Consider the following 18,228-nt stretch of genomic DNA (forward strand, 5'->3'; position numbering starts at 1 on the left):
TTAGAGAATACATTCCCCTTCCTCTGAGGATTGAGGAAAGCTGAGCAGGTCACACATGCACACTTCAGAATTGTACATTAAAATGTTGACACACACACGACTGGATTATGTTTGATGCACCCTAAAGTAAAATCCTGTTAGTGTCCCACTGTAGTACACAAAGCTATACATTGAATAAGACTGGGAAAAGAGCAATTGAAACTTAGTTAACTTTGCTTTTGGCCTGCATTGGGAATCTATTAAGATAAAAAAAAATCAGTTAAAACAATTGTTGAAATGATTGTTGCTAGCCGATATCATTTAATCGGCCCTTTATTAAAGGCAGTATATGACTACAAGAGAAAAAAAAATGTGTATGGTCTACGTGTAAATGTGTTATCTGGGAATGTAAACAGTGTAGCTAACACCTGTTCTTTGGGATTTTTTTTCCCTTAGTGAAGGAGGAGGAACTCTCTCTCCAGTGATATTAAATATGTGTTACTAATTAGTTATTCAGGTATTGTTGACTATGGTTTTATTAGACTTATTCTTATTTGCAGTTTTCAACACCTAATTCCTATATCTTGATGACATCCGATTAATTGAAATACAATGCAGCCTCTGCATGCAAATTTCAACAGTTTGTTACTGGTTTTGGCCCCATTGTGTCATAAACTATTCAATGCGATGATCATATGCTGCTGCTAGATGGGATCCTGCTAATGTTCTTCTTGGGGAAGAATAAAACTACGACAGGAATTCAAGGGTCTCTGCATATCCTAGAAGTCGAGTGCTGGGAGGAGACACCTTCAAAGCATCTTCTCTAACTGAGGATCTGTTTACAGCACACTCAGTTGATCAGGAATTGAATTTGTGCTGACAACGGATGTCTCTTATTTAAAAACTGGAATTTCTTTCTCACTGGATTTATCACTCACCATCCTTCCCCCGTGCAAGTGCAATTGAATGCTGCTGCTGACTCATATCCTGGAGGCTTTGCCCCACACTCCTCCTAACTACATTCTACATAGATCATAAATGACAGTTAAACACTCACAGGTTTGTAAGGCTTCAGGGTGTTGCTTGTTAGCTTGAGACAATGTGGTTAACCTGTCTTATTTTTCTTTCTACAAAAAAAGGTCACAAACCATTCCCCACAAAAGCAAACTAGGAAATCCCAGGACTTTCCTAAAAAAAAAAATTTTTTTTCTCATCTGGCATGACTGTTATCCTGACGAACATCAAAATCATATTCCAGCCCCAGATAATGCAGAGAGAGAGGGGAAATGAAAGGTCAACCATCCTAAGTCCTGTTGATTTCCAGAGTCCCAGAGACACTTTATCAAGTGCCTGAGCCTTCCTGAAAGGTTCGCTTGCTTGGCTGTGCACACTGACCCTGATCATGTGCCAGCATGTTTCAAGCAGCTGAGGATTGAGGGGCCAAGTGAACAATCACTATGATACTGTCATTATGTCGGAGATGGAAAACTGGGATGGGCAGTAACCAAAAATGTGTGCTTTCCTGCTGATTTAGATCCATCTGGAAGGAGTCGTTGTTCTGTATTCCTGAGAATTCATACATTACACACATACCATGAACAACTTACCTCATACCAAATGACTGGGAGAAATATACAAAAGTAGAAGGAGAGTCTTAAAAGGATGCAGCTGTTTTGTACATTGCTACATGTGCTCTGATTCCTTCCTTTGCAGCTTTCTCAGCTGTCCCTGAAATCATGAGCTATAATCTCCCCCTTTGCCACCATTCTTGCATTTTTGCTACACAGACCTGCTGTTGTAACCTTTTAATCAAGAGGAAAAATGCAGAAAACAGTTTAATGTCTAAGTTTACACTTTGATAAAGCCGATAATCACTTTCTCTTCCACCCCAGCCCAAGAGTGTTTACAGATGAGAATATTTATTTTACCCTGTATACTGTATCAGGTCACAGTACATAAAAGGGCTCTGTTGGCTTTAAATCCTTTTTTTTGTAGTACTGCACGCCACACAGCAAAGGCTAGATTGTGAGAGTTCATAAAATGAAACATTCATTGCTAAAAACTAACACAATGATTTCTGTCTGCTACAGACAAGTGGGGAATGCTGTCCGCCAGTACTGATACACTCAAGGTTTGTTGAAATCTTCAGACTTTAATTCCATCATATGTAATGTGCCTAAACTCCTTCACACTTACTGTGAATCTCCCAAAAGAAGATTGCCTTAGTGAATAACTGAACCTGTGAATCAGTTTCTTCTTTAATATTGCAAAGGTCAACATATTCTATTCAAGCTGCTGAATATCTAAGCTCCGATTATTTTCAGTGCCGAAGACTTATCATTTCTTTACTAGCATACAAAGGGCTTTGCAGCCTTCTAATATTGTCTCTTGGTTTCTGGGCTTACCCATATTCAGTAGTTGCAAGGTTTAATGTTAGGTGTGTCTTTAAACCAATGTAGTTCAAATTGTGCAAAATCATGTGCCGACACTCTTAATTCTGTTTAATTTAGGTTAATAATCTGGTTTATATTGATTTTATTTTAATTAAATTCCATAAATAACGCCTAGAGTTAAACTGGTGCAACTCTGAATATAGACTAGGCCTCTGTTTCTAGGTGACTGGATATGGAGATAATGCAACATGAATTGCTTTCACCTCCTTTGCCCTACACATTGGGATTGAGTCTCTTATTGTCTTGGGAATGTGCATATGCTCACCTGCATTAATATAGGACTTTCTGGAGGGGTCTGAGCAAGTGCTTTCCAAGTAAGTTTATTTTATTCCCTCCACTCCTCCCCTCCCCCCGAATGTAACTCCCTCCACCATAGCCTGCTCCATCATTACCATTGCACCCCACTTCAGATTCTCTCTACATGAATGCTTTTACTATACAGACTTCCCTGACAACCAGGGACAAAAAAGAAGAGGGATGTAAGTTCTCTTTCAGTAGGTACATGTGGAGACTTCTCTTCCCTTGGACTGAGCCATTGTTACCCTGTGGATGCATATGTACAAGCATATCTAGCTCTTCCTCCACCCTGGGGCTCCTTCCTCATTTGTTAACTTGATCTCTCTTCCCCTCTTGAAATGGGATGTAGTAAAACAAAGACGTGACTGCAGTGCCGATTTTGTCTCCTGCTATTTCACTCTGTTGCTGCTGGATTCTGTTAAAATAAAAACTGCTGAAAGAGGAATGGCAGTATAAAGTTTCATCTGATTATAAATGCAAACCCCATGCCTTTGGACATTTTATTGTGATTGGCTAAATTGTTGGTATTGCATGTACCCATGATTAGATAACTGATCCACAGTGTTTTCTATCTTTAAATTTATGTTCAAGACTCTGGATGTAGGCATGAAAAATGAGATGTTAGTTAAAATCTGAGGTACAGCAAGTAATGAAAAGAAACATGAGCAGGTTATGGGCATTCAGAGCCTTTTTTGGTGACTTGGGCCAGTAAATATTAACTGAGTCTGCTGGAAAGGAGCCAAATACTAAGTGCGTATTATGTAGAAGGTAGTTGATCAGGAAAAGGATTTGAGGATGGCATAAAAATCTTTAGATGCCTGCTTAGCATATGTTTCAGAGGGTTTGTGAGGTAAACAGTCTACTTCAGCTGAGGAATAGAATGCAATCCCAAGAAGCAATACTGTTACTGTACACATTATCAGTTAGTTTCCATTTACCTTATGCTTTGCATTTGTCTAGCATATTTTTACTGGAGGGTCTCTAAAGCACTTTGAAAACCTGTAACCCCTTGGAACACCACTGTGGGCTGTTCTCATTTTCACAGATGAGGAATATGTAAGGTATTGAGAAGTGAAGTAAAGCTTTGTCTATACTATGCGCCTTTTAGCGACACAGATGTGCTGCTACAGCCGTGCCACTACAAGGCACGCAGTGTAGCTGCTGTTTGTAGGCAGGAGAGAGCTCTTCTGCCGACCAAAAAAAACTTCCACCCCGCAATGAGCTGCAGCAGCTTTGTTGGCAGGAGAGCGCTCCTGCCAACAAAGCATTGTTCACACCGGTGCTTTTCTTTAATGCCCCCGAACAACAAAAGTTTTTTGCCTACAAAGTTCCGGTGTCGACAAAGCCAGCGTTTCCAAGGTCATTCAGTGTTTGGGTCAGAGCAGGGGACAGAGCAAAGGGCTACTGACAGGGCACATCACAACCACTGCTTTAACCAATAGAGTGTGCTGTCAAATGCAGTATTCAGTACTGACCACTGTGGCATATAGAGTAAATATGGTGCTGCCAGGGTGAGAGTATAATGAAAGCTGACTGCGCTGATTCTAGGCTTACAGGATTCGGTTACTCTGGCCCGCTCTGACTAAAGAGAATTATTTCATATTAGGACAAGATCATTGTTCACACTGCAAAGTTTTAAAATGCCATGAAAGTCAGAAACTGGGAAACTTGTAGAATTGTTTTGTTGGAGTACAACAGAAAACAAATTGCAAGTTAAAGGCCACTGAATTTAATGGGTAAATGTAGGAAAGGATGTGCAGAGATTATCTATGCAACTGCCACTGGCTTGTTTGATCAAATCTGCCAGCATGACTTGACTAGGTTTATGGGAAGAGAGGAAATGCAGCTAATCTAAAGGGGGATCTAATCTTTGGGCCAAGTGATTTCTTGCTGTCCTTTCCAGACAGAGATAAAGTGCCTGTTGGGCAGGGTGAACTATTCTGGCTTGTAGCATCCCTGTAGTTACCTACCATGTTCAGCTCTCTTGCCTGGCTAATGCACAGGAAATCTCCTTTTCTGTTGCTTATGTAACCTGGCCCAGCCATTCCTTTCCAAACATATACAAGTTTACTTTAAAAAAATAAAAATAAAAAAAAGCGATGATTCCTAAAGGGTTAATGGGGACTGGTTCATATGGTTCATACAACCCTCTCGTATTCCTTAACTCTTACTGTAGTATTTCTTAGAGGGTGTTCTACTTGCACTGACATTCAATCAGCCTTGTGCCAAAGGACAGAGCGATAACAGGCATTACCTGGCCAAAACCTGTTGCTGCTGTAACAAAGCAGATTTTTTTATGTACATCTCATTCTTCTGCCTTATCTGGGCAGATTAAAATTTTGAATGTACTGACTTATCTTCAGATAATGCTGTGCTAGTTACAGCCATAACACTCCAATTAAAGAGCTTACCTGGATGGGAGATGAGCCAGAAAATCACTGCAGGTGTCTAAACAGGAGACAGTGTGTGACCATTGTCAATTTTTTTTTCTCCCTTGTGAGGGGAGATGTAATGTGGATTTTTTCCCCCTAATGTATATGCGACCAGACTTTCCTAAAATAAAGGACCCTTTTGCTCCTGAATGGTATTCTGTGGTTGTAGAGGCCTGCTGTGTTGCAAAATTGACCACATTTGTTTAACAAAGTTGCATCTTATTGCTGTGGATGTGACCATAACTATGTTACATGTTTTTGGTTTGGTTTGTTTAAAAAGGGGAGGGGGAAGCCATGGACCAGGTACAGGTTTATTTGCACAGACAAAATGTAAAAGTCTACTTTTTTTAAAAGTTTAAAAACTGGGGCTAAAGCGGCATGCTTTTTGTATATCTGGCTATGGTATGGCTCACTCCTATTCACACAGGCAGGGCCCAACTGTTTGCATAGTTGTAATTTAACATGGTCGGGTGCCTTTGATTAATGGCATAGACAAGCCTGGGGGGTACTGTGGCCAAGTTTGCTTGTCATTCGACAGTTGTGTTCTTCATCCAGGCCCCCACCATTCTCTTGCTGTTTTCTCGGAGGGCTGGGTGCATGCTCTCCTTTGTCCCCTTTACACTGACCCAAAGGTCTTGTCTGCAATACCATTTTTATTCAAATTTCTGACCACTGCACTAACAGCAGGTCTGGCAATAGTTGAGACAGACCCGCCGGCTGCCTTTGAACCGCCTTAAAGACCTGCTCTGAGCATAATCAGACAGCCAGAAAGTTAAAATACAGGTGGCTTGTCTTTAGTGACACACTCATCTTTGCTAGCACTGGAGCTGTGCTGATATTGTGGTGATGGGAAATTTGAAGGGAAAATGCTGATGTAGGCACAGCCAAAGTATATGCGTGTATGGTTTGGTTGTTTGGAAAGGCTCAGCCTTCTTACACATTCTTGTTTTGCTATCTAAGCTTTCTTTCCTCCCCTTTCCATACTACCAGAAAAGGAAGATGTCGGGAGAGAGATCCATCTATCCATCCATAATATCTGTTTTTTCTTACTCTTTTATCTTCCTGCAAACTAATTTTTTCTGTTTTTTTTCTTTTTTTTTTTTAGTGCTCTTTTGTTCTTGTTTACAGTCATATCCTTATTTTGATGGACAATCTAAGTGGAACATGTGTCTAAAACTCTTTAAACATTAGCCTGGATAACCTCCTGTATACGCAGCCTTGGGCAGAGGGGAGAAAGTTATTGGACTGGCACTTTGACCTTCGGTAAATTCTCAGTCAAGTTGGTCATTAATAGTTAACAGTAAAGATGTCCTTGAAGGAAACCTGAAGCTGCATTGGAGCATTATTTTATCCTGGGGAAGTACGTTGGAAAAAGAGAGAGAACTTTGTCACCTTGATTATGTCGGAATGATCTTTTGCCTTCAAGTTCATATTCCAGTTGATATCATTGAAAGATGTATTAGTTTCTTCCCTTTCTTGGATTCTAGTAATAACTCCAGGAGTTTAGGAAATTGTATATTTGAGTGGGGAATGGCAAAGATGGCGATGTCTGACACAATCTATTTGAATTCAAAAAGATTTTAGCAGCCTAACACACTTTGTGCAGAAGTTTATTTGCTGTTTAATGGTATTGGTGTCCGCTTGAATTCTCTGCTGATGTCAAAAAGACATAATTGTTTCCAAATGGTCAAGAAGTTGCACTCTGCTTAGAAAACTGCTACATATTTTTCCCCCTGCACCAAAATTAACTTATTTTTTCAGCTCTTTGTTTTTATTTCATGCTGGTATGATCAGCGGCGGCTCCAGGCACCAGCACTCCAAGTTGCATGCCTGGGGCAGCAAGCCGCGGGGGGCGCCCTGCTGGTCCCTGCGAGGGCGGCAGTCAGACAGGCTTCGGCGGCATGCCTGCAGGAAGTCTGCTGGTCTCGCGGATTCCCTCCCCTTCCCTCCCTGCCCCCCCCCCCCCAAAAAAAAGAGATCAGAGGGTTGTGTAAGCAATTGTTCATCTGTCCCAAGGGTTTCCTCATTTTGGGATTTCACTGAGGTTTTGTCTACATAGAGAAAGCGCACTTGTTGAACTTTAACTCGTACAAAGCCTTGTATGGACATTCGCTGATCTTGGTGCATATCAGCTTATTTCACTTCAACTTAAACCTATTCCCAACTGACTTAAACTAAACAGAAACGCCATTCTTGCATCAAAGAAGTGTCCACGCACGCAGTTTAACTACATTGGTTTAAACTGACACCTTAGTTTATACTAGGGTTACCATATTTGAACATTCAAAAAAGAGGACACTCCTCCACAGGGGGTATCGGCCCCGCCCACAGTCCACCCACGCTCCGCCCCCACTCTGCCCCCAGGTCCTGCCCCCTCCCTGCTCAGCCCAGCCACCGTACCCCTCCTCACCCCCTGGTCCGCCGCTGGCTTGCTGCATCAGTCCCCCATCCACTGCTCGCCTCCTGCCACTCACCTCCTCACTCCCCTGCCAGAAACCCCCATGCCCGCCCCAAGAACCCCTGCCTGCCGCTGACTCACCGCTTCTTGCCTTCTCACCCCCGTCTGCCCACCTGCCGCTGGGTCCCTCGCCACTCGCCTCTTCACCCCGCCCCGCTCACCTACTCACCCCTCCTGCCACAGGTCCCTCTGGCTCCTAGGGTCAGCGGCAGCCGAGAGGTCTCCACGTGCTGCGCCGGCCACAAGCACAAGCTCTGTGGCTCCCATTGGCCAGGAAAAGCACCAATGGGAGCTGCCGGAGCCGTGGAGCAGGACTTGCAGGCGCCAGCAGCATGCAGAGAGCCTCCTTCCCCACCCCACCCCCAACCCGAACCTAAGAGCCAGAGGGACCTGCTGCGGGGCGAGGTGGGGAGTTCCGGTGGTGCTTACCTGGGGTGGTTCCCGGGAAGCATCCGGCAGTTTCCTCTGGCTCCTGGGGATGAGTCAGGGGGGCGGCGGAGGGAGGACTCTCTGCGCGCCGCAAGCCCTGCTCCGCGGCTCCGGCAGCTCTCATTGGCACTTTTCCTGCCCCCACGGCTCTGATTGGGCAGGAGGGAGCCGGTGCAGCATGTGGAGACCCCCTCCATCTCTGTGCCTAGGGTCCGCCCACACTGCAGGCTCCTGCCCACGGGTGGGTGCTGGGAGCCTCCCCAGGAAGCGCCGCCAGCCCCGGGACTTTGGACTTCGGGTTACCATACGTCTGTATTTTCCCGAACGTTTTTAAATATTTAAAAATTCCTCCCGGAAGGCGATTTAAGAACTAAAAAGCCAGACATGTCCGGGAAAATACGGAGGTATGGTAACCCTAGTTTATACCAGTGCAACTGTCTCAGGTAGGCCTTCGTTTTCTCATTTCCTTCCTGCTCAGCATGCCTATGCATAGCGTATGGGCTGTCAGCTGGCATTCGGCTCTGTATTTCTATTTCGTATGACCTGCTTGGCTGCTGCAATTGAAAGACTTAGGCCATGTCTATAGTGTGGGCTAAGCAGCTTAACTGTGGCACCATAGCGCAAATACTTCCTACAATGAAAGAACAGGTTTGTCTATCACTGTAGGAACTCCGGCCTCAGTAACTAGGTTAATGGAAGCTTTCTTCCCCCAGCTTTGCTGTGTCTAGAACACCTGCCCCTTCTAGGGGCACTTATGGCTTCAACAAATCTGCCTACAGCAACACCCATCTTTGTTGTTTCTATCAACTGATAACAGTCCTCAGCAGGCCAGGCCCATTTTCTACCTGCGCCTCTAGCTATAGCCTTTAGCCTACAACAAATATTGTACACAAGCTTCCCCAGTAGAGAGCTCTGTAGTTCCTTCATCCAGATTCCAAAGCTCCCTTCTTCTTATCTCTAAATGGGCTCCAATAGTGACATGCATTTAAATTTTTTTTTTAAATGGTGTTTCTCCACCACATACCCAATAAATGCACTTTGAGGACAATGTTGTTGTAGGAAGGGTAGTTGTATGTATTAGGGCTCAAAATTAAATAACCTGGGTTTTATTATATTTAATTAGTGCTGTGTGTTTATTAATTGGGTTTGGGTCTCTGTGCTAAGTACAGTATCTGATCCACATTGGCAAGGTCAGAAGGGTAGGTGTGTGGATTGAAGAGTGAGGACTAACTAATCAGTTATGGATTTCTATTAAGGGCTTGTCTTCACTAGACTTTTGAATTAATTAATTGAGCTAATTACCAATTAAGGGTAAAGAACAAACATTGATAGTCAGGATCAAATGTGTGGGGAGAATTCGTGCCAGCTTTTCCAACTGTGTTAACTACCTCGAATTAATTGCAATCAAAAGTCTAGTGAAGACCTATCCGAAGGCCATATCTACACTACCACTTTCGTTGGTATAATTTATGTTGCTCAGCGGTGTGAAAAAACACACCCCTGAGTGACATAAGTTACACCAACAGAAGTGCTGTGGAAGTGGACAGCACTATGTTGACAGGAGAGCTCTCTCCCGTCGGCATAGAGTGGCTACATAAGTGATCTTACAGCAGCGCAGCTATACTGGTACAGCTGTTTCTGCTGTAAGCTCGCTAGAGTAGACAGGGCATAAGAGTGAACTGAGTAACCAACTATTTCTAGTGAGGAAGGTTCAAGTATATATCAGAACTGTGATCAGATGCATTAATTAATTAAAACTTTATAAACTTCTATACAAATTATCTGTTGCCACTGGGCTTAGGTGTTGTTTCCAGTGCAACCTCCCTGTGGTTCAGTTTGGGAAACGCTGGACTAGGCTAAAATACCTCCAAAGATCGTCCCCACAAATGTGAGGATTCTTCATGAATCTTCAGTGCCGTCTAGGCCTGCGCTGATGATTTGCTAGGCTTTTGATTTGCTAGCTCTGCAAAGCAAAAATATTGACCCCACCACAAAATATTATAAACAAACATTTAGCATTCAAATAAGCTCAGTTAATACAAAGACATGTTATGAGAAAGAAAGCTGAATGAGAAGCAGGGCTGATTCAAGAAACTAGAGACCGGATAGCATGAAATAACTTGGAAAAGTTAAGCAAAGGAAAACAAACCAAAAGGAGCCCAGTTTTGTGCTGGCTCGTCAGCCTTTGCCAGGGACAGCAGGTGAAATAGGACTCGTCTGTGCTTTTTTGTGTTTGCATTTGTGTAGCTTGGCCAAAGGATTCCATTAGGCCCTGTTCATGTCCAAGCTACTCTAGGCCTTGTAACAATGTTCGAAAGTTTTACAATTTGATTGACTGTTTTGCAGAATGTCCCCACTAAACCATATTCAGTAGCTGTTAGACGCCAGCTGAATGCTACTTCACCAACATAATGTGGGAGTTGGCTCATGAGCTGCTTGGGGAACCATGTAACTCTAGCCATAGCTTATTCCCAAGTAAACCTGTTTAAACACTGCTGCAGTTTTGCAAAACTCTACTTGTGTGGAGAAACGTTTAAATAGGCAAGAAAATTTTCATTAGTGGGTTGGGGAAATCTGAGGAACTGTTCCAGATTGAGGTGTCATTAGAGGAGATTTTGGAAAAAATTGATAAACAGTGATAAATCATCAGAACCAAATGGTATTCACCAAGAGTTCTGAAGGAACTCAAATGTGAAAATGCAGAACTACTAACCTATGGTATATAACCTGTCATTTATAATCGCTTTTGTACCAGATGACTGGGGGATAGCTAATGTGATGCCAATTATTAAAAAAGGCTCCAGAGGTGATCCCAGCAATTATAGGCCGGTAGGCCTAACTTCAGTACCAGGCAAATTGGTTGAAACTACACCTCTACCTCGATATAACGCTGTCCTCAGAAGCCAAAAAATCTTACCGCGTTATAGGTGAAACCGCATTATATTGAACTTGCTTTGATCCGCTGGAATGCGCAGCCCTGCCCCCCCCTTCAAATGGAGAGAGAGAAATAGTGGTGTCCCCCAGGGGTCTGTACTGGGACCAGTACTGTTCAACGTATTCATAAATGATCAGGGAAAAGAGGTAAACACTGGGGTGGCAAAATTTGCAGATGATACAAAACTACTCAACATAGTTAAATCCCAGGCAGACTGTGAAGAGCTACAAAAGGATCTGTCAAAACTGGGTGACTGGGCAACAAAATGGCAAATGAAATTCAGTGTTGATAAATGCAAAGTAATGCACATTGGAAAACATAATCCCAACTATACATATAAAATGATGGGGTATAAATTAGCTGTTACCACTCAAGGAAGATCTTGGAATCATTGTGGATAGTTCTCTGAAAACATCCACTCAATGTGCAGCAGCAGTCAAAAAAATGAATAGAATGTTGGGAATTAGGAAAGGGATAGATAATAATACAGAAAATATCATATTCCCTCTATATAAATCCATGGTATGCCCATACCTTGAATACTGTCTGCAGTTCTGGTTGCCCCATCTCAAAAAAGATATATTGGAATTGGAAAAGGTACAGAAAAGGGCAACAAAAATGATTGGGGTAAGGAACAGCTTCCATCTGAGGAGAGACTAATAAGACTAGGACTCTTCAGCTTGGAAAAGAGACGACTAAGCGGGGAGAGGATAGAGGTCTATAAAATCATGACTGGTATAGAGAAAGTGAATAAGGAAGTGTTATTTACTCCTCATAACAGAACTACTAGTGGTCACCCAATGAAATTAATAGACAGCAGATTTAAACAAAAGGAAACATTTATTCACACAACACACAGTCAACCTGTGAAACTCTTTGCCAGAGGATGTTGTGAAGGCCAAGATTATAATAGTGTTCAGAAAAGAACTAGATAAGTTCATGGGGGATAGATCCATCAATGACTATTAGCCAGGATGGGCAGGGATGCAAAACCATGCTTCTGTTTTCCAGAAGCTGGGAATGGGTGACGGGATGGATCACTTGATTGCCTGTTCTGTTCATTCCCTCTGAAACACCTGGCATTGGCCACTGTCGGAAGACAGGATACTGGGCTAGATGGACCATTGGTCTGACCCACTATGGCCATTCATATGGTTGGTTGTGTTTCCTTCTTTCCCCCTTCCCCCAGTCTTAGCAAGGATGTGTGAGTAAACTTTGTGCCTGGTGTCCAGTAAAATTTCATTACCATTTTTCAAGGTTGAACTAAGGGGAAGTCTTGACGGGTATAACTTTCTACTTCATGCTTCGTGTTGGGCATTATGTCCAGATGATTTTATCTATAAATTGTTTCCTTGTAGGTGGTGTCAGATGCTGCCGGGCAAGGGGTTGCAATCACTGGGAACAACACCTTCAACAACTGGAATTGGCCTAATGCTGTCATCTTTGCTGCTACAGTAATCACAACAATCGGTGGGTATTTAGCATGTAAAGTCTCCTAGCCTTTAAGTCCAATGGGCTGGTACCCTCTCTTGTCCAACTGGCTGTCCACTGAAGGAAGATAAAGGCTTACAGGAAGTGTATACAAATCAATAAAAACCTTAGAAAATGTATCGTTAAGACACATTTGGTGAGGCGATGACAGTTTTTCAGTTTCTGTGTCCACAGAACTCAAATCTTAGCAAGGGAAACATTTCTATTATGTATTTCAGAGTAGTTACAATCCTGTGTGCTGACAAGGTGGGATTAATATGTTCTTAGTTCACATCAAGGCTTACGCTTGTAAGTCTGTGTGATATAAATTTAGCATAGAGTGTTGCCTTTAACTTAAAGGAATATTCTTTGGGGCTTGGCACATTCACAAAATCTCATGCATGTGTGGAACTCTCCTATCCCATACAATCCCACACACTCCCAAACAAGCTGTCGATAAATGCATTGTCATTAGTGTAAGAGACAGATCAGAAGGCCTTCCTGTTTGTCTCCTGTATTTCTTGGAGAAACCTGGGCAGAATTGATGAACTCTCCTTAATCTCACTGCTGATGTGTTCGTGTGGAATCCTATTGCACTGTAAGGCTTATTCCTCATCTCAGATATGCAGACAGACTGCTGCAGGACTTGCAAAATCAGCTACTACCCTTTTGCAAAAATCTGCCTTTGCTTTTGCAGAAGGTCTTTGCTGATATGTCCAGAGAACCCTGCAAGATGCAGGAAAACATCAGGGGCACTGTTTGTTGTTTTTGTTCTGACAAGGAACACACACAGTGTTTGCAAACACAAATTGACCAGGGGAGATGGAAACCTTACTGCGAAACCAAATACAGCATCGTGTTCTGCTTGTTACTATTCTTAAAAACCTTTTGAAAAAAAAAAAAAGACTTAATTGTTCTTTAACTTGCAGTAAAAAGTTCAAGAAAGCAAAAACTGGTTTAAACAAGAAAATTCTAGCAGAGGGTTAGAAATCGGACTAGTTGTCCTTCCTGGGACTGTGCTCAGAATATCTGCTCACCTCAGTTGCTATCAGAGGGCCAAAGCCCTGACCAAGGCAGCTTGCTCTATCACAACTTTTCCTCCACTTCTTCACTACCAGGCTTCCTTTATCTGCAGAAATACCAGGGCAAGGCGTAGATGTTCGTCTTACCTGGGGCTTCTCGTACAGCAGATGTCAGGGAACAACTCCCTATGTATATGCTGAACTGCCTTGAATTGGCATCTGTGAAAATGGTCTTTTATCTCTTTCAGGCTATGGAAATGTTGCTCCTAAGACACCCGCTGGACGTGTCTTCTGCATATTTTATGGGCTTTTCGGAGTTCCTCTCTGCTTGACATGGATCAGTGCTTTGGGGAAGTTCTTTGGTGGGCGTGCCAAGAGACTGGGCCAGTTCCTAACAAAGCGAGGAGTAAGCCTGGTATGGATTTCTGCTTGTTTTTCCTCCTGCAGGGTGTGGTTGGTGTGTGACTTGAACTTCTAGTTCTTCAGCTCTCTGCTAATCAGGGTAGTGTACTTGGCTTTTAAGGCCCATATTCTGCAATGGGATTACATGGATTGAACTGAGAAAAGGACTCAGCCCTGTTGTAAATTTGTAAGAGGCAGGATCCGTGACCACTGGAGTTTGTACAGCACAATGGGGCCCTGATTGGGCCCTCTAGGTTATATGGCAATACAAACATTTGATAATATCATAGTCACTATGGAGACATTTACAAAAGTGTTACAAAAATGTGTATAATCGGTATACATAACTGAATGTTAATGCAGTAAAACCAAGCAGGTTCAGGAAACTATTGAGGGTGAAATACATGTATGTACACAGGCAGGTAAATGGGTTTTGTGAAGGCATTGGGGGAGAATGGGAAGGAAAGTGCTAAAATTCTCTCCACATGTGCCATGAATTGCAGTGTGTATGGTGATCACTCTTTTATGGCTACTCCAGCCACAACATCCCATCTCTCCAGCACAGAGCTTAAGTGCTATGGGGGCCACGTTCTGCCTCTCTGTATCAGAATGAGTTTTGCCTATAGAGAATTAATAGGCTGATATGGATTACAGCGCTGTTGTTCTCTCAAAGATGTTAGTGGTGTCACCTATACCTTAGTGCAGCTTGAGTGGCTTGTGTAGTTCCCCAAACCCTTTGATAGAACTGAAGCCTAGGAATTCAGAATACTGCATGTTTAATTCATGTAACATGCCCTGGCTCTCCTTTTTCTCTTGAACCCTCCAGTGCTATCTCCTGTCAATCCCATAGTGCTCCTTCACTGATCACTTGCTCCTCTTCTGTCAACTGTGCCCCTACCTCCACTAGCCTTTTGCAACCCCCTTCCTTACTACCAGAACACTCCTTATCTTTTGCTTCAGCAGCCACTGTGCGGGGTTGGTGATATGCTCATGGACTTCAGCATTCGGGCTAACATTTATGGACACACTGTAAAATGCACTGAGGTGGAAGAAAACTTGACTTTTGTGTTTCTGAATTATTATTTTTTTCTTTATCCTTCACAGCGAAAGGCACAAATTACATGCACAGCTATTTTCATTGTCTGGGGAGTCTTAGTCCATCTGGTCATTCCTCCCTTTGTCTTTATGGTGACTGAAGGCTGGGACTACGTTGAAGGTCTCTATTTCTCATTCATCACAATCACCACTATAGGATTTGGAGACTTTGTTGCTGGTCAGTTTACTCCCTATTTTATTATTTGTATATTGCCTGAGGTGTGTCTGTCTTCAGTGTAAATGTCAGTGCTCTGGTGTGTGTGTTCAACTTCCTGAGGTCTGGGTGCGTCTGGAGGCTTTTGCATTACTGAAGCTTTTATTAAAGATCAGCACTACTCCAAGAGACTCTGGAGCTAGCCCTGCAACTTCTCAAAATGGCACGTCCTAGACCCTGAGCTCAGTGCTCCGCAGAGATTGTGGGAAACAGGTGGGCATGGGGAGGTAAGGAGAATTGTCTCAGCATTGTGGAGTGGGAGACGCTGCTCCATGCCTGCCCTTGCGTCCACTGGTCCTAGCAACCACAGGATTTTGCTAGTGTCTCATCATGTGGGAGTGACCCAGAGGGCTTGTGATCTAACCCCATCAGTGAAAAAGTCTTGGGTAAGGCCAAAGCGCTGGGAAACCACGGAGCCCCTAACTTTTAGGTGACATCAAGAAAGTCAATTGAATTCTTTATACCTGTCTCAATAATCCTAATCTGAGTTAAGTATTTCTCTCTCTCACACTCACACTCACACACACTTAGCGCAATCAAAACTTTTAGAAACAAGCCTCATAGCATCACTGGGGCAAGCATTGTCCCTGTTTCTCAGGTGGGAGAAAATGAGGCACAGAGGTGTTGAGGCCTAATTTTTAAGGAGTGACCTTTAATCTTGGGTGCCCAACTTCAGCCACCTAAGCTTTGCTTTAGTGAGTTGTATTTGTTCCCCAGAAGTGCCAAGCGCTCAAAACTTAACTGAAGTCAGTGGGAGCTATGGTTGACCAGCACCTCTGAGTATTAAGCCCAAGATATCGAGAGTTCAATGCCCTAAATTAGAGGGCACTCCTGAAAATTTGGGCATAGCTTGTCCAAAAACATCCAGGAGAGTTTTTGAAACAGAATCTTGATTACTGACCTCTGCTTTGATAACTAGATTGTCCTTTCTCCCTAACCCATTTAAAAAAAAATGTTTTTTTTTAAAGAAAGATCATTCATATGCAGTAGCTCATTCTAGGAGAGTTTAAATGCAAACCTCCACATGTTTTCTGTTTCAACTTTGCTCTTGGAAGGCAGGTATGAAAACGGTGGTCTGCAAACTCTTGAAGATTCTTCATTGGATTTCAAGTTATATCCAGACTAAAACTTCCTTAAACTTTGTATATACTTGTTATATAACCTTTATTGTTTTGAATTCTTTATAGGTGTAAACCCGGACGTGAACTACCATGCCCTTTACAGATATTTTGTGGAGTTATGGATTTACCTGGGCCTAGCTTGGCTTTCACTCTTTGTCAATTGGAAGGTCAGCATGTTTGTGGAAGTCCACAAAGCAATCAAGAAACGGAGGAAAAAAAGGAAAGAGTCCTTTGAAAATCACTCTCCCTCTAAAAAAGCCCATCAGATGGGCAGCTCCAAGGATGTGAACATCTTCAGCTTCCTTTCCAAGAAGGAAGAGACCTACAATGATCTCATCAAGCAGATTGGGAAGAAGGCTCTGAAGACAAGCAATGATAAAATGATTAAAGCAGAAAATTCCAAACCAAATATCCAGAATGCCAACAAGGATGCCCTGGTGACATACACAAAGAGCAAATCATTTGATTATGACAACATTTCCCTAGGACTCAAAAACGGTCACATTATGAGGCACCTAAATGACAAACGCACTGGAGACCGCCCCCTGGAGGGCACAGTGTTTATAAACCAGCTGGACCGAATCAGCGAGGAAGAAGGGGAAGCTTGGGACTCCAGGGATTACCGACCCTTAATCTTTGAGAGTGCCAATATAAATTTTGTAAATGAGGAAGAAGACGATGAGGAAGATCTTTCAGATGATGAGGAAACTTCAAAGTCCTCCATGGATGACAATCTTGCAGAGGAACCTGAGACTCCCAAAAAACTGGTGAATTTCCCATCCTCTGATGAATCTACCTTTACCAGTAATGAGTCGGAGATTTCTGTGCCTTATGAACAACTGATGAATGTGTACAATACAGTAAACAATGTAACAGCTACAACGTGAAGCAGCACGCATTTTGGCAATGGTTTTTTGAAGGTGGTTAATACTGTCTATTCAAAATTTATGCAGGAGGAAGGCAGATTTATTGCTAGCACCTCCTGTCTCCAACACCCAAACCAAAAACCTCCTATGTCTTAATGTCATCAACAGTTGCTTTTTGGAGTCCAATCAGCTTTGCTTGTCTATGTTAGAACAGTTACAAGATGACAATTTAAAGCTTGAGGCATCTTGCTTCCTCTTGGGCGTCTAGTTCTTGCAGAAAGTGGGAAGAAATGACTAAAGTTGTTACACTGGACCTGTTTTTTTTGTTGTTGGTGGTGGTGGTGGTGGTGGTGTGGTTTTTTTTTTTTTTTTTTTTTTTTTTTTTTTTTTTTTTTTTTTTGGTTTTGTTTTTTATTGTGCTTTTCATGGGAGAATTCATTTGGGTGTAAAACTATACAGTTGCAGACAAACTGGTTTAGGCATATAGAACATGTTAGATTACTGCCTCTTACCTCTGGAAAGCTGGATTCAAGTCATGCCTAGCTCACAAGTGAAAATAAGTGTGAGGTCTTATCCTAGCCACACATCACCAACTTGCTACCACTAGATGTGGCATAACTGGTAGGCTCTCTCCAAGAGAAGCTTGGTACTGGAATAGCAGGATGTACTTAAGATCAGAGTTGAGGTGAGTAAAGAAGCTTCAGAGCTACCATGGTGTTTGTCTGGGTTATGCCAGTGTTATTAGTAAATGGTGAACAGTGAATTTATGAACAAAAATATTAAATTAAAAAAAACGCCGAAGGAACTGGCTTAAAGAGAGCCTGATTAGCAAACCAGAACCTACCTGGGATGAAATCATCCTTAGGGGCATGAAAAGCACTTGTGGCTAAAGTTCACTGTGTCCAGCAGCCAAGAACTGTGCAGGGGGGGAGAGGAAGCCACCGTGATCAAAGTAAAGAGGAGCACAAAGGATATGTCAGACTTTTTACATGGAAAGTGTCCTTCCACTGTCCATATTTTAGAGAAAATACTTGAATACACTTTGTCTGTACAGA

The 18,228-nt window shown here is 42.8% G+C and overlaps 1 protein-coding gene across 1 annotated transcript in view; it reads left to right on the forward strand.

Moving 5' to 3' along the window:
• Positions 1-17,513, forward strand: part of KCNK5 (potassium two pore domain channel subfamily K member 5) — a 56,965-nt gene extending 39,452 nt beyond the window's left edge. The window contains exons 2-5 of the mRNA XM_054023867.1: positions 12,342-12,453; positions 13,724-13,890; positions 14,982-15,150; positions 16,374-17,513. Of these exons, the coding sequence (XP_053879842.1) occupies positions 12,342-12,453; positions 13,724-13,890; positions 14,982-15,150; positions 16,374-17,194 (1,269 nt within the window). The 3' untranslated portion in view covers positions 17,195-17,513. The remainder of the gene's footprint in view (positions 1-12,341; positions 12,454-13,723; positions 13,891-14,981; positions 15,151-16,373) is intronic.
• The last annotated feature ends 715 nt before the right edge of the window (positions 17,514-18,228 follow it).

The sequence above is a fragment of the Malaclemys terrapin genome, chromosome 3 (assembly GCF_027887155.1).
Source record: "Malaclemys terrapin pileata isolate rMalTer1 chromosome 3, rMalTer1.hap1, whole genome shotgun sequence".
In the NCBI taxonomy this organism is placed as follows: Eukaryota; Metazoa; Chordata; order Testudines; family Emydidae; genus Malaclemys; species Malaclemys terrapin.